Source organism: Cuculus canorus, chromosome 20 (genome assembly GCF_017976375.1).
Source record: "Cuculus canorus isolate bCucCan1 chromosome 20, bCucCan1.pri, whole genome shotgun sequence".
Lineage (NCBI taxonomy): Eukaryota > Metazoa > Chordata > Aves > Cuculiformes > Cuculidae > Cuculus > Cuculus canorus.
The window spans coordinates 10,928,101-10,943,474 of NC_071420.1; the positions used below are offsets into that span (position 1 = coordinate 10,928,101).

Genomic DNA, 15,374 nt, shown 5'->3' on the forward strand with positions numbered 1-15,374 from the left:
GAACAGGCAGGCGATGAGGGGGCGGAGCGAGATGGAGTGGGCGGGGTAATAGAGAGGGGCGGGGCTTGGTGCAATGAATGGGCGGTGCAGGGTTGAGGAGTGGGCGGGGCGATGAGTAGTGGGCGGGACCTGAACAGGAACGTGGCGCGCGAGTGGGCGGGGCATGAGAAGGAAGTAACCGTGTCTATGGGGAAGGGGCGTGGCCCAATATATCAGCGGGCGTGGTCAGGAGTGGGCGGGGCGTGGGCTGAGCTTGGCGCGCCCGCGTGCGCCCGTTCGCGCCGCCGCCGCCATGGGTTGGGAGGAGAAGCAGGTCCGCGGGTACCCCGAGTTCGTGCAGACGGCGCAGCGCTACCACGGGCGGCCCATCTTCGCGCTCTTCTGCGGCGACAAGGACGCTGAGGGCCGGAGCTGGTGCCCAGATTGCGTCACGGGTGCGGCGGCGGCGCGGAGGGGCGGGGACGGTCCGCGCTGCGCTGGGGCCGAGGCAGGCGGGGAGCCCGGGGATGCCCCTTGCTCCGGGATGCTCCCTGCCCCTGGGATGCCCCCCTCCCTCGGGATACCTTCTCTCTCGGGATGCCCCCTTTCCCCTCGGGACTCATAGAATCATAGTATGGTTCGGGTTGGAAGGGACCTTAAAGATCATCCAGTTCCAACCCCCCTGCCATGGGCAGGGACATCCCACTGGCTCAGGCTGCCCAAGGCCCATCCAACCTGGCCTGGAACACCTCCAGGGATGGGGCAGCCACAATCTCCCTGGGCAACGTGGGCCAGGGCCTCCCCACTCTCATAGTGAAGAAATTCTTCCTAAATCCAGTCTAAATTTGCCCCTCTCCAGTTTGTACCCATTCCCCCTCATCCTATCCCCACAAGCCTTTATGAACAGCCCTTCTCCAGCTTCCCTGTAGGCCCTTCAGGTACTGGAAGGTCGCTATAAGATCTCCTCAGAGCCTTCTCCTCTCCAGGGTAAACAAGCCCAACTCTCTCAGCCTGTCCTCCTAGGGAAGGTGCTCCAGCCCTCCAATCACCTCCAATCATCTTTGTCGCCCATTCCCCCTGGAATGTCCCCTTCCCTCCCAGGATGCCCCCTGTCCCCGGGCTGAGCCTTCTCCCGGGATGCTGACCTGTCCCACGGGATGCTGTTGCCCAGCGGATTGCCCTGGGGTGCCCCTTCCCCTGCTTTGCCCCTGCCTGGCGGGATGCCTTGGCCCACAGTGCACGCTGTTTCTTTCCCGTGTCCTGAGGATGCTGGAGAGACCCTCAGTGTCACTCCTGAAATGCGCTTGGTGGTCACCAGCAGCGCCTGGCGCTGAGCAGCCTCATCCCATCTCACCGCTGTTCCCAGTTCAGTTACTAAGCACCTGAATCCAACGGGCAGTGGTGGCTGCGACGACTGCCTCACTAACAAGCAGTCTGTGCCACGCTCGTTTCGTTAGCCGCATGCCACTGAACAGCAACGTGGTGCTCTGTGGAGGCTGCTACAAAGGCCCAGCAAACAATCAGATATGAATCTTAACGATGAGTTAATTCACCTCCGTTTTATACGCCCAGAGCAGAAGTCATGCACCAGTTGGGGCCTGCCAGCAGAGGATGAAGGCAATTCCTCAGCAAACACTGCATGGAAGTGCCTGGGTGGTAGTTGCATACAGACAGCAGCTGCTCCAATGGGCTTTCTCATGGACGGGAGATGATGAGTTCTCTTACTTCTTAAAACAGAAATTGGCCTTTGCTCAAAGACAAGTCCCTTCAATGTAAACATGTAATAAATTCTGCAGAGCTCATGGATAACTAGAGGAAACAAAGTACAGATCACTACCTGAAGCAGTTAAAACATTAATTAACAGGCTTGCTTCTCAAAGTAAATCTGTGTGGTTCTGTAGCACAGTAAAAATAGTAACTACTAATACATTTTCAAAATTACTCTCTAGCTGAACCGATTGTGAGGAAGGAACTTCATAACATGCCTGATGAGTCTGTATTCATCTACTGCCTTGTAGGAGACAGAGCCTAGTAAGTAATTGTTTTAATACCAATGACTGATGAAACTTTGCTATGTGTGGCCTGGAGGTTAACAAACCTGTTGGAACAACTGACTGAGCTGTCCTTTTCTGCAAAGAATGAAGCATTGTTTTGGGTTTTGAGGTCTGCATCATCCCTAAGGTGAACAATCTGCATGCTTGTTCCGAGAAGTAGGGTGGGGAGGGTGAGGCAAAGGCCTCTCAGTCATCCTTTTGAAGGAATTCTGACAGACTGACTTCAGACTGCACCTCTACAAGCTGTGCTTAACCCCTTCTTCCTAACAGCTGGAAAGACCCCAACAATGAATTCAGGAAGAATCTGAAACTAACAGGAGTGCCTACACTGCTTAAATATGGAACAGTAAGTGATTTATTGTATGTTCTGGATATACATAGGCATTCACATAGGAAACTGGCAGGAGCTTATGGCTGTAAATGAATGTCAGGTATGTTTTCCGGCATCCTTTTGTTTAAAAAGGGCAGACAATTAGGAATGGCTCTTCTACTCGCACCTGTGCACTTTCTGGCTGAAACAGTTCCCCAAGAGACAACCACTCAGGTTTCTGTACAATTTGTCTATAATAAGCACATAGTAAGGAAAGTATGTACCCTCAGCATCCAGGCATTGGGGGGTAGAAAAAATTCCTAGCAACAGTGTTAGCTTCCTGACTTGCAGTTCCTCACATTTAAAAAAAATCCAAATGTTGAATTAGAAGAGTGAAACAAGTTACATGCAGTACATTTCATTCCAGACTGTACCTCAAGTTTTAACCTGTGCGCATCATTTAAATTGGCAGTTACTTTCTTAGTAACTTTCTTTTCTGGCCTCTTGCAAGGCCAAAAAGCCCTCAGGCATTTTTCAGCTTGCTGCACACCCTCAGCTCAACCTCCTCAGAGAAATAACTACTGGAGCGTGACTAATGTTAGCATGTACAAATGGTTCTAGTCTACAGTAGGCTTTTGAATTGCCCCTAAAACATCTCAACTTTTCTTTCAGCCTCAGAAGCTGGTTGAAGAAGAATGTTTTAAAGCAGAGCTTGTACGTATGTTGTTTACCGAAGACTAAATCCACCAGTAGTCAATCATTTATGAAGATGTTAAATTTCAGTGTCCTTTTAAGGAAACCTTCTTTTAAAACTTCCGTGGTTAATTCAGACAAGATAAATGTCATTAAATTCTAGGTCCAAACCTCCCACTGAAATTGTGCAACAACAACAAAAAAAAAAATGTATCTTTCCTTTCATGTTCAAATAAACTTTTGAGTTTGCAAACAGTCTCTTTTCAAAAGAGCTGCTCTCATGTTATAAACTGAGAGCAGCCAAGTCTTACTCTTGAGTAATTGTTAACTGTTATAACAGTGAATAAGGGAGGGGGTAGAAGACAAAGGAAAACTTCCCTTTTCTTCCTAAATCTGACTTCACACAGCTAATGAAGCTGTTCAGATAAATTTTCAATGCCAGACATGTTTAACTGCTATCTGTTCAGTCCAGGTATGATAAGCTGAAGGCTGACAGTCCCGGTGTCACTGATCCCACCACTAAGGGTTGACAGTTACAGTAACTGCTCCTACAAGGATATAATATGAATGCAGCATAAATACAATCTAAAATTCAAAAATTAAATCCCTGACAGCTGCCATGATCTGTGTCCTTACAATAAAAACTATACAGAAGTAAATGGCAAACACTTCTCCGATCCTGCAAGCATTTACACCTTTTTTTGTTAACATTGTTTTCAATCACATTGAAGAGAAACCCAAGGGCAGCTACTACTTCACTGTCAGAAACCCAATATTAAAGTTGGCTCGCTTTATTGGAACAGATCAGCTACAGCCTACTCCTGTTGAATATCTGCAAAGTTTATTATTACTTATCTCTGCCCCTACTCTGATTTCCTTTTGTACAACATGCTGTAAGGAGAACGCTAAGACCATCAGCAACAACGATCACCACGTAAATGGAAGTGACAAATAATAGCTCAGCTCAGTTTCAAGGCAAAAATCCACAATTTAGATTTTGAACAATGTCATCACTTCCACTTTGCTCATCCTGCAGTTGTAAAGAGAAATACATGACTGAGTTCATAGCCACAGTATTATTCTCCAGGGAAAATGCCTCCTAAGAACAAGGCTTCCGAGCTACGCTTCTTGTTAGATACTTAAATGTCAGTAAGTAAAAAAACTATTTTGTTTTCAAAACCAAGTAATCAGTAACTACAGCAAGCAATGATCTTAGAAAATAGTCCATGCTACAAAATCAATTGCAGAAGTAGGTGTTTGCTTTGTGTCTTTAAAAAAGTTGAGGAAAGAAAAAAAACCCAGTCACAATATATCAAAATTAAATTGAATGCACACCCAAAGCCAAACGTAGAAAAGGGTTCATTCCTCCCTTTGTAAATACTTCAGCTGACACAAAGCATGCCTTATCATCACTCTTCCAAGCGTTTTTCATTTTACAGAGGCGTTGTTCTGTTGCTGCTGCTCTGCAAGTGCTTGCTGGAGGCGCATTCTCTTCCGTGAATAGTGCTGCCAGTGCAGAATCTGTTGCTCATCAATAAACTTCGCACACTGAGCGTTTACCAATTCCTTGCGGAAATGTTCGTATTGGAGCAGCTCTAGCATATGCAAACATTGAGGGTACCTGGATTAAAAATAAACATACTTTAATACAAGTTTTTACAAGTTGCACTAAAAGTGGAGTCTCCAATAATTCTGCAGCTCATTGTTTTAGTTCTATCACATGTGTGCTTTACTCAATATCAAACCACTGAAAAATCTACATATTCCACAGACTTATTAACTTCAGTATTAGTCTGGGAAACAGGGAGTCCCGTAACAGTTTATAAATGGACACAGATGCTTAGAGTAGCTTTCTAATGACTAGATTACTGTAGTAACAACTACAACATCTGTTTCCAGAGGTCAGTTAAAGAGCATAACCCAGAATTATTTTCCTGAAATTTGATGGAGTTTCCATACTTGCAAAAATGCAAAGTCATCCTTTGTTTCGAGTAAGCATCCACAATGCAAAATTACTCTTAAAACGTCCTCACCAGGCCTAAGTGAAGTAGTTTCGTACCATAACTGTCAATAGTTTTATTTAAGCAAATGGTAAGGTGCAGATAAAAGCTGCAAAAGGAAGATTCCATACATCACTCGTGAAAGGCAAGTTTTATAATTTTGGAAACATGAAAAATTATGTTGTATATAAACACAGTGGAGAGTACAAAGGTTAAGGTTACAGGCAGAAATAAATACTGACCTACAGCTGTACGGTACATCAAATCATTAAAATGTAAAAAATCGTTAAAATGAATGCATACAATCATTAAAATGAAAGTGAACATCAAATCATTAAAATACAGAAACCTAAGTGATTTTAACACTTACTTCAGATATTTCGCATATTCAGGTTCTTTCCAATAAAGTAAATATTTAAGGTAATTTACAAAAGCTTTGTCTTTGAAGTAGCCTCTTTGTGCAAGAACTGAAATAAAAGGACAAAGAAGGAATCATAAGTTACAGACGTGTGGGAAAAAAAATCTGACAAACTGGAAGAATAAGGATTCACAAAACCATGCAGAGATGCACAGCACTCACAACTTTACCAGAGCCATCACGGTTGAAAAAAAAAACCAGGGAAAAAATACATTTTTACACCTACACACAGGTCATAACAAATAAGTCCCATCTCCCTCATGGTGTTCATCAGTCATACAACAGCAAGGAAGAGACCAGCTGTTTGAAATTTGGATTGTGGCATCAAAATTGGCAGGGAAGTATAGTACCTGAACCTCTTGTTAACATCAGTAAAATCCTGTTTTCTGAAAAAGGAATACTCTTAATTTGACCTTAATTTTAACTACAGGCTTGAACTTGCCTTTTTTTTTTTTTTTCATTTCAGCCAATAATACATTTTGCAGTTTTAGAAATCTAGACAAAATAAATTATTTACAGACAACCTTTATGCTGTGAAAGGCCCGTTTCTTTGTCCTTGTTTAGCCCCCTCTCTCCCCATTTAACATTACCAGCAAAAATAAAACACCATTGAACTCTATTCACTCCTCAGGATCCTGATATTCACTTCTAAATACTCACAGTTGAGGTAGTTTGGATTTGCCAGGCACTGAACAAACTCTAACTCCAGCTGGAACCGAAGTCGATTTCCTGTATCATCTGATGCATGAGAAAACCAATAAGAATTAGACTCGCACAATGAATTTGAAAGTCATTTTCTTTGTTTGTGCCATACAAGCAGAGGTCACAGGCTTAAACAGGAGAAAGAGCAGCAACTCCAGATCATAAACAAGGATTCAGCCAGCAAAGCCTTTATTACTGGAATCCGTGCTGAGCCATCATTAACGAACATGCTAGGGGGTTTATTTTACAATCAGGTGAGTGCAAAGAATGGAGGAACACCCACAGACACCATGTTTAGAGTGATGGAAAAGGGAGGTGCAAGAAGCCCAAGATATCTGTACAGGGAACATTAAGAAGGTAAAGAACAGGGAACTCCAAACAGCCCACTAGGTTCTTAGTTGTATGTTACCCCCCAGACTGATCCTTCCTGGGCTGAGGCTATCCTTCAGCATCCCGCTGTTCTCCCACAGAAATCCCAGAAATCTTATGCATATTCTATTACTTTCCAAAGGCTAATTTTAATGTTATGAAACTTTGCAACAGTGAAAACTCTTGCTAATTTGGAGCTGGCTCCAGCTATCTGCTTGGCCTTACCTTTGGTTAGGATTAGTTAGGAAAAACAGAGGTGATTACAGAAGAAGAAACTGGAGAGGGGCATATTTAGACTGGACATTAGGAAGAATTTCTTCACCATGAGGGTGGTGAGGCACTGGAACAGGTTGCCCAGGGAAGCTGTGTCTGCCTCATCCCTGGAGGTGTTCCAGGCCAGGTTGGATGGGCCTTGGGCAGCCTGAGCCAGTGGGATGTCCCTGCCCATGGCAGGGGGTGGAACTGGATGATCTTTAAGGTCCCTCCCAACCCTAACTATAATTCTATATGTCATTCTATTTGTCGTTCCCTCTATGATTCTATAAGTCGTTCCTCACACAATACATGGTCATTCGCAAAGAAAGGGCAGTGTCTGAAAAACACTGTTTTAAGGAAAACATGCTACCAGAAGGACATTCTGTCCAACTTTCAAAAACCACAAGTGCTTAAGACAAAATTTAACTGTATTTTAGCTTAAATCAAAATATTCCCCTTTGAAACATACCACGTACTGTATCACCCTTTCAGTGCCGGAGGCTGCTCTGAACCCTTCTTTCTCCAGGCGGAACACCCCCAGCTCCCAGCCCGGCCTGGCAAGCCCCGGCCCGTCGGGCGATGCCCCCCGGCGCTCAGTTGCCCTCTTGGCTTCCAGGGCTCGCTGCTGGCTCCGGACAGACCGGGCCCGCCCTGCAGCCGATTCCCGAGCCACGGGTCGGCGTCACCCGAAGGAACAGCCCTTTGGGAACGTGGAACTCTGCTGCCGGGAGCGACGGGAGGGGCTCAGACCCACGCCCGAGCGCCCTTCTCGGCGGGGAGCGGGCTCAGAGCCACCCGACCCCTCACCGCGAGCACCCGACGGCTCCAATCCCCTCACCTGCCTCCATGGCGCCCGCAGGCAGGCAGCGGAAGGAAGGGCTGCACCTAAACAGGAAGTAGGCGGGGCCTGTGACGAAGGGGCGTGGCTTGAGGAGGAGGCGGGGCTTGTGCGGAGGAGGGTCTGAGCTAGGAAGGAGGCGGGGTCTGGGGGAAGAGGCTAAGGGGGCGTGGCTTGGGGGAGGGGCGGGGCCTATCTTGCGAAGGAGGCTTGGTCAGTGGGAAAGGACGGGGCCGGGGGGGGGCGTGTGAGGAAGGGGTTTGTGGGAAGGGGCAGAGCCTGGGTGGGGAAGGGGGCGTTGTCTGGGGAAAGGGAGGAGCCTGGACTGAGGAGTGGGCGGGGTCTATGCAAAGGGACGTGACCTGGATAGGGAAGGAGGCGTGGCCCGGGCGGGAAAGAGGCGGTTTCTGGACGGGGAAGAGACCGGATATGGACGGGGAAGGGGCACGGCCTGAATAAGAGGAGGCATGACCTGTGCAGGAAGGGGCGTGGCCTGTGGATGAGGGGGCGTGGCCTGTACAGGGGCGCGGTCTGTGTGGAGGGGGCGTGGTCTGGGTAGGAGGGGCGGTCTTTACAAGGGGCGTGGTCTGTGACAGGTGGGGGCGTGGCCTGCGTGAGGGGGCGTGACCTGTGCAGGAGAGAAGGGATTTATGCAGGAGGGGCGTGGCCTGGGGCATATAAGGGTGTGGTCCGCGCAAGGACCAGAAAAAGGCAGAAAAAGGCGTGGTCTGTGCAGAGGGCGAGGTCTGGGACAGATGAGGGTGTGGCCTCTGTGTGGGGCGTGGTCTGTGCAGGAGGGGCGTGGCCTGTACAGAAGGGGCGTGGCCTAGACAGGAGACTGCCTCGGTGATGGGGCGTGGCCTATGCAGGAGGGGCGTGGCTTGAGAGCGCGGGATGGGCTCGAAGCCCACGTTCCTGCTTCCCATTGAGGTTCTCCAGCAGCTCCCCCACGCCCTTCAGAGCTCCTTTCCGTCCATTCTCTGCCCGGCCTCCCCTCCTCTGCGGCCACCACAAACTTTGATTTTTGACTTCTGTCCTCAGAGACCGAAGCACAAACGCTGGTGTATTTAAACACGCCCAAGTTTGGTTTTACATAAATCGCTTCACTATAAACTCGGTGAGCAAAACAAACGAAACCCTGAACGCTTCCCTCACCACCTTTACCGGTGTCTAAAAATCTGCAAGATTTCACCATGTGGGAAAGAAAAGTTATGGTCGTGGAATCATAGAATGGTTTGTGTTGGAAGGGACCTCAAAGCCCATCCGGTTCCACCCCGTGCAGGGACACCTCCCACTGGATCAGGTTGTTCCAAGCCCCATCCAACCTGGCCTGGAACACCTCCAGGGATGGGGCAACCTGGGCCAGGGCCTCCCCACCCTCAGCATGAAGAATGTTGCCATGGTGGTTCCAGTGGGATCCAGTGTAGGCATAAATAAGACATCCTTACAACTGATTTTTAAAGGAATTTGGCTGGAAAGGTTGGCATTTGTCAATGTTATCCAGACATTGTAAGGCAGCCACGTCACTGCTCTTCCAGGGGATGTGTAAGGACGATCTTTCAAGAGCGCATTTCTCAGATTTCTCTACTGTCGCAATGCAACAGAATTTCTGGAGATCTGTAGCTTTAACATAACTCTTCATGGAGAAATGATGGGCTTGTTATCAAAGGGATACAGAAGCTTCCCCAAATGTTGAATCGGTTTGGACCGAGACACTCCGAAGCTGGTTGGAGAAAAAGACTTAAGAACTCATTTCAGAAAGCAGTTTGGTGCTTATGATATGATAATATGCTTATGATAGTGGTGGTCAATGGAGTTAACTCCAGCTGGAGGCCAGTCACAAGTGGAGTTCCTCAGGGCTCAGTACTGGGTCCAGCTCTGTTCAATGTCTTTATCAATGACCTGGATGAAGGCATCGAGTGCACCCTTAGCAAGTTTGCAGATGACACTAAGCTGGGAGGAAGTGTGGATCTGCTGGAGGGTAGGGAGGCTCTGCAAAGGGATCTGAACAGGCTGGACTGCTGGGCTGAGGCCAATGGGATGAGGTTTAACAAGGCCAAATGCCGGGTCCTGCACTTGGGGCACAACAACCCTATGCAGCGCTACAGACTGGGGGAGGAGTGGCTGGAGAGCTGCACGGAAGAGAAGGACCTGGGGGGAATGGTTGACAGCCGACTGAACATGAGCCAGCAGTGTGCCCAGGGGGCCAAGAAGGCCAATGGAATCTTGGCTTGGATCAGAAATGGGGTCACCAGCAGGTCCAGGGAGGTTATTCTCCCTCTGTACTCAGCACTGGTGAGACCGCATCTCGAGTACTGTGTTCAGTTCTGGGCCCCTCACCACAAGAAGGATGTTGAGGCTCTGGAGCGTGTCCAGAGAAGAGCAACAAAGCTGGTGAGGGGGCTGGAGAACAAGTCTTACGAGGAGCGGCTGAGAGAGCTGGGGTTGTTTAGCCTGGAGAAGGGGAGGCTGAGGGGAGACCTTATTACTCTCTACAACTGCCTGAAAGGAGGTTGTGGAGAGGAGGGAGCTGGGCTCTTCTCCCAAGTGACAGGGGACAGGACTAGAGGGAATGGCCTGAAGCTCCGTCAGGGGAGGTTCAGGTTGGATATCAGAAAAAAATTCTTCACAGTAAGAGTCATTGGGTACTGGCAGAGGCTGCCCAGGGAGGTGGTTGAGTCGCCTTCCCTGGAGGTGTTTAAGGAACGGGTGGATGAAGTGCTGAGGGACATGGTTTAGGGAGTGTTAGGAATGGTTGGACTCGATGATCCAATGGGTCCTTTCCAACCTTGTGATTCTGTGATTCTGTGATATACAACAAGGAGGGCATAACATGGCTTGAAGTGTTCATTTTTGCCATGGATCTTTGTATTTGTGTTTTTATCATTGCTGCCATCAGTGAGTCATCAACCCTCCGGGTTTCCTCAAGATCTTGTGTCCCTGATCTGGACTGTTCACTGTCTAACATCATAGATCTGGTGATTTACAATGTGAGCAAACAACGTTTTGAAGAAAATTAATGTTGGAGCAATGATTTGTTCTGTCATGTAAGGGAGCTCTTAGGCAATTCAGTTCCGATTCCACCAGAAGGTACCTTTGGGTTCAATGTTCTAGACGTGTTTTCTCCCCAGATAGAGAAAAACTTGAGTAGAGAAGGATACAAAGATGATAATCTTGTGTTTCTGTTCACAGAACATGCATTTTGGCTTTGTGTGAGATAAGCCATTGTTGATCACTTCCAGCACAGAAGGAAATGGCAAGGAGATACTCAGCCCTAAAATAGTAAACTATGTTTTGATTTTTTTTTTTCCTTTCTGCACATTGGACCGACATTTGAGCTGGGACATTGTTTTGTTTTTCGTAGCAGCTTTACAATGAGCCAAGTAGATTTCAGTCCCGCTCTGCACTGAATACTTCATTCATTAAAATACTTGTATCAGAGTGAAACCAGTTAATGGACAAACGCTGTGCGGGCACAGCACAGAACTGCAGTGTTGCATCAGCACTCTGAGGAGTAGCAGCTCCGCTCCGAGGCTGTGAACTTCCCCCGACAGCTGCAGTTCCGCCTGCTGTTAGATCGAGAATCTTCAGAACTTGGCTGAAACAGAAGCCCCACTGGTCCAACACTGTCAAGCTAGCTTAGGTCCACTGCCATGATAATGGTATTGTTAAGCACTTGTGCAAGACTACACCATATACAGCCTTACCTGAAACCTGACCCACTTTTTTTTCCTTTTCCTTTTTAAATGCTTTGCTATTTTCAGTTGTTGAACTATTTTCAGCATCTTAGTTAGCAATTTTCTATAATTCTATCTTTTCCTATGCAGTGTGATTTTTTTTTCCTGGGAATTGGGTTACAAAAACCATATAAAAAGGATTTATGCATAGTTTTTCTTAATAAAATAGGGTTGCTTTGTTTAGACAAGTTTTTAGTGGTTGTGGAATACTACCATTACTATATCAAATCATAACAAGTCACTCCCCAGTAAACACAGACTTTGGGCTAAAAGCAGAGATCAAACAGATCCCACGTGTCTGTATTGCTATTCTGGAATGTGACTTCTCTCCCAAGACTGACTTCAGAGGAGAGAATCCTAAAAAAGGAGTGGTCACAGAAATAAATTACTACCTACGTTTGCCAGAGTTCAGTCAGACATCTCAATTCTTGGCCATCAGAACTAGAAACAGAATTGAAAGTCAGGATCATGGTATAATAACTAAGCAAGTCTTCGTGGTTGAAAGCTGATCAAGAGGAACAGTATTTTCTACACAGGGCTTGGAACCCAAGACATCCCCTTTTCATAGAATTGTAGAATAGTTTGGGTCGGAAAGGATCTTAAAGCCCATCCAGTTCCACCCATGGGCACCTCCCACTGGATCAGGGGCTCCAAGCCCCATCCAACCTGGCCTGGAACCCCTCCAGGGATGGGGCAGCCACCACTGCTCTGGGCAACCTGGGCCAGGGCCTCCCCACCCTCACAGGAAAAAAAATCCTTTCTAATATATTTTACTGGTTTGTTATCTTCTTTTTTGTTGTTCATACATTTACCCATCTGCTTTAGAATAGAGAGCAAATGTGTATTGACAGGGATAATAACATCTTAAATGATTTTATCCATAGAATGCGAGGCAGAATTCTGCAGACTGGAGAGTATTCTGCTTCAAATATGGTTAAATAACAGAGAGCAGAGTATGCATTATGTTATATTTATAACAAACCAGTACAAAGTCTGCAATTTTTTTACTCCAATGTTATAATTGTAATTCAATAGAAACAAGATCATAGTTATCAGCGACTGAAACAATTGTCAGAACATATTTAATTAAAGGTTTAACTGCTGACTGAGTTCTATTTTTTGAGGTCAAGAGACTGGCAGGTAATGTGCATTTCAGAAGCCAAACTGTGACAGTCGTGGCAGAAAAAGCTTCATCTGAAGACTGTTAAACACCATTCAACAAAGCTGTAAATTGGGTGAAAAGGTGTAAAAAGGCTTGAAAGGCTGTGGTTTATTGCAGCACTTGAATGCGTACTTGTGTGCGGTACACCTCTACCCTCAGACAAGCGTTAGAAAGCAAAGATGAATTCAGGAATTAATGTTATCAGGAAGCATTTTGTGTTTTTCTTTAATAAGCTGGTTAAAACCAGTCAGTTTTCTCTTCTTAGGGCTTCTGGGAGGCAGGTGAATTTGAAGCCAGGCATTTGCCAGGAGCAAAATATGCTGAACCTGAGAACAAGGGTCTACAAGGAACATCCTCACCAAGATATCGCTTGCCATTTGAAGCCCTTTTTAAGGTACTCCAAGGAAAGAATTCTGCAGCTAGAGGACATGTGAGACCTGATCTGAAGGGACCCTTATCCTGTTGAATGCCAAACAGGACAGAGAAACTCATTCCCCACTAATGAAGGAGCGTAAAACTTCCAAAGTCTGAGACCCATAGACAAGCTGAATGTTAGCTACAATGACTGCAAATACAAATAATTTCACTTCTTTACCACTATATTTTGGATTACCATTAATTATTTAATTTTCTAAATAATACTCCAATAATTATGTAATTTGAGCCACTTTCTACGCCGTTTTATTTTTACATTTTTCTACTGTGGCACTGAGCAGAAGGGCGTAGGGAAAATACCAGAAAGAATTATGTATAAAGCTAAGGAACTCCTTGGCATAAACCTGGAAATAATGAAAAATGTATCCCCTTTATTTTATAACATGGTTTTGATGTGTTCAGCAAGGAGGAAACAAATACTTAATTTGATGCTGAAACTAATAGATACACCCACAAAGACTACAGCTGAGGGCATGTTTCTTAATAATCACAAGAACTGACAAACGGCTCTGCCAACTGGGAAGGTTCTCAACTTACATGAGAAGGTATTTTTCAGTTTTAGAAGAACAGAGCAGTTTCCCAGCACTACAGCTTGAGAATGTGATTTTTTCCTCCGATATAGCCTAAAAGCTTAAGAGCCAGGTAAGCCACATGCAGAGGTACTGTGAGTAAATGTAGATGTTTTATATCTAGGTTTAGTTTGTCTGGTTTTGTTTTGCCAGACCTGCAGATAGGGTTTTGTAGATTCTGTAATTGGCACAAGTGTTAATCCTGCACTCCATGTTTTGCTGTTTCTAAGCATGAATGACAGGAACGCTTAGTGGACTAATGCACAGAGCATCTCTGACAGCTCAGAGGCTGAGCTCTTGTATAGTGAGCGAGGTCAAAACCTTAGGGCTTTCTGGAAGTTCTGAAAGGGGTGTGTGTGGCATGGTAGCCTAGAGAATCATAGAATAGTTTGGGTTGGAAGGAACCATAAAGATCATCTAGTTCCAACCGCTATGTCTGGTCTAAGTCTGTCCCTCTTCAGTTTATACCCATTGTCCCTCGTCCTATCCCCACAAGCCTTTGTGAGCAGGCTACAAGTCCTTTTCTTGTAGCCCCTTCAGGTACTGGAAGGTCACTATGAGATCTCCTCTGAGCCTTCTCTTCTCCAGGCTGAACAACCCCAACTCTCTCAGCCTGTCCTCGTAGGGAAGGTGCTCCAGCCCTCACACCATCTTTGTAGCCTCCTCTGGACCCGTTCCAACAGCTCCATCTCCTTCTTATGTTGAGGATTCCAGAACTGGACACAATACTCCAGATGAAGTCTCACAAGACAGGAACAGAAGAGCAGAATCACCTCCCTGAACCTACTGGCTGCGCTGACAAGTAGGAGCAAGCTGACAGTAGCAAGAAAGAGCGTTCAACTTGCTCATCCCTAAAATGATGAATGGGTCAAACCGCTGGAACCCGAGCTGCAAGCTCAAGATCTGACAGAGCTTTAAATTTACCTGGGGCTTTGGCAAACCAGAGCTCTCAAAACCAAGTAACACTAATTATGTGGAAAGCCAGACTTCAAACTGCTGGGTTTGTAGATGCTACTTTAGTGCCAGTGATAAGTGAGCATGAAAATGCAGACTGATGTTCAGTACTGATTCAGACTCAAGACTAACTTTCCCCAGGTGTAAACTGGATGAGCAGATGAATTTGATACAGTCCTGCCAGTTCACATAAGGATCAAAGCTATGAGATCCCAGGAATTAATATTCTGATAATAAATAATAATGTAAATTAAATAATTGGGTATAAATAGAAAAAAAATTATTTCTAGCTTTTATATCACCATCTCGACTGCCTGACTTAAGAAAATCAGAGAGAAAAAGAAAAATCCCATTATCCTACTCTTGCAGAGGAACATTGAACGGCATTAGAAATAGTTACTTTTATGGATAAAGAAAAGAGAGCTGGAAATGTATAGTCTTCAATAATGAAAATATGACTAGCGAGATTCCTTCCTGCTGGCAAGTAAGACTCTAAATATTCTGTACACTCACCCACAGCCTCACCCACTCGTGATGAAAATAACTTCAGTTCTTGGTCACTGCAAAGGAGAAGGGCAAATAGTTACAGTTTTCCGGATGCCTACATTGATATTTGGCACGAATATAAACCCTCTCTTTAGCTGCGTGTTGGCCAACCTGTCAGTGCTTAGAGTCAGGATTATACAGCATTCAGGAGAATAAAAGTGCTGAATTCCTTAGGGAGTAAATCTGAATATAGGCAAAACCCATGAACCCTCAGATGCCAGGCGTACAGTAGATGTTTGGGTCGCGCTTAACAGGCAAACTTAAGTAAATTGATGTAACGTGGAGGTTTTGTATAGTTACAAAGCAACATAAAGCCCACCTTGACACGGTACTTGCATTACATTCAGTTTGGT

At 45.8% G+C, this 15,374-nt stretch overlaps 2 protein-coding genes across 2 annotated transcripts; one reads left to right on the forward strand and one right to left on the reverse strand.

Moving 5' to 3' along the window:
* Window positions 1–221: 221 nt before the first annotated feature.
* On the forward strand, window positions 222–3,156 carry TXNDC17 (thioredoxin domain containing 17). Its single transcript, XM_054085330.1, has 4 exons — window positions 222–434; window positions 1,929–2,010; window positions 2,304–2,379; window positions 3,016–3,156. Exons 1-4 carry the CDS (start codon window positions 293–295, stop codon window positions 3,082–3,084), a joined length of 369 nt encoding a protein of 122 aa, XP_053941305.1. The 5' UTR covers window positions 222–292; the 3' UTR covers window positions 3,085–3,156.
* A 1,308-nt stretch (window positions 3,157–4,464) lies between these two features.
* Window positions 4,465–7,698, reverse strand: MED31 (mediator complex subunit 31). The gene is made up of 4 exons (XM_009558663.2): window positions 7,619–7,698; window positions 6,115–6,192; window positions 5,407–5,503; window positions 4,465–4,657 (listed from the first exon to the last, which is right to left on the reverse strand). The coding sequence occupies exons 1-4, from the start codon at window positions 7,626–7,628 to the stop codon at window positions 4,465–4,467; spliced, it is 378 nt and encodes a 125-aa protein (XP_009556958.1). The 5' UTR covers window positions 7,629–7,698.
* Window positions 7,699–15,374: the final 7,676 nt, after the last annotated feature.

Bases quoted from the DNA above. Each gene is read 5' to 3' on its own strand.
- TXNDC17 (XM_054085330.1), top strand. From the start codon at position 293: ATGGGTTGGGAGGAGAAGCAGGTCCGCGGGTACCCCGAGTTCGTGCAG. The intron at 435-1,928 runs GTGCGGCGGCGG...ATTACTCTCTAG, and splicing joins GTGCCCAGATTGCGTCACGG to CTGAACCGATTGTGAGGAAG. The intron at 2,011-2,303 runs GTAAGTAATTGT...TCTTCCTAACAG, and splicing joins CTTGTAGGAGACAGAGCCTA to CTGGAAAGACCCCAACAATG.
- MED31 (XM_009558663.2), bottom strand. The intron at 5,504-6,114 runs GTGAGTATTTAG...CTTTTATTTCAG, and splicing joins AAATCCAAACTACCTCAACT to TTCTTGCACAAAGAGGCTAC. The intron at 4,658-5,406 runs GTAAGTGTTAAA...TTTTTAATCCAG, and splicing joins GAATATGCGAAATATCTGAA to GTACCCTCAATGTTTGCATA.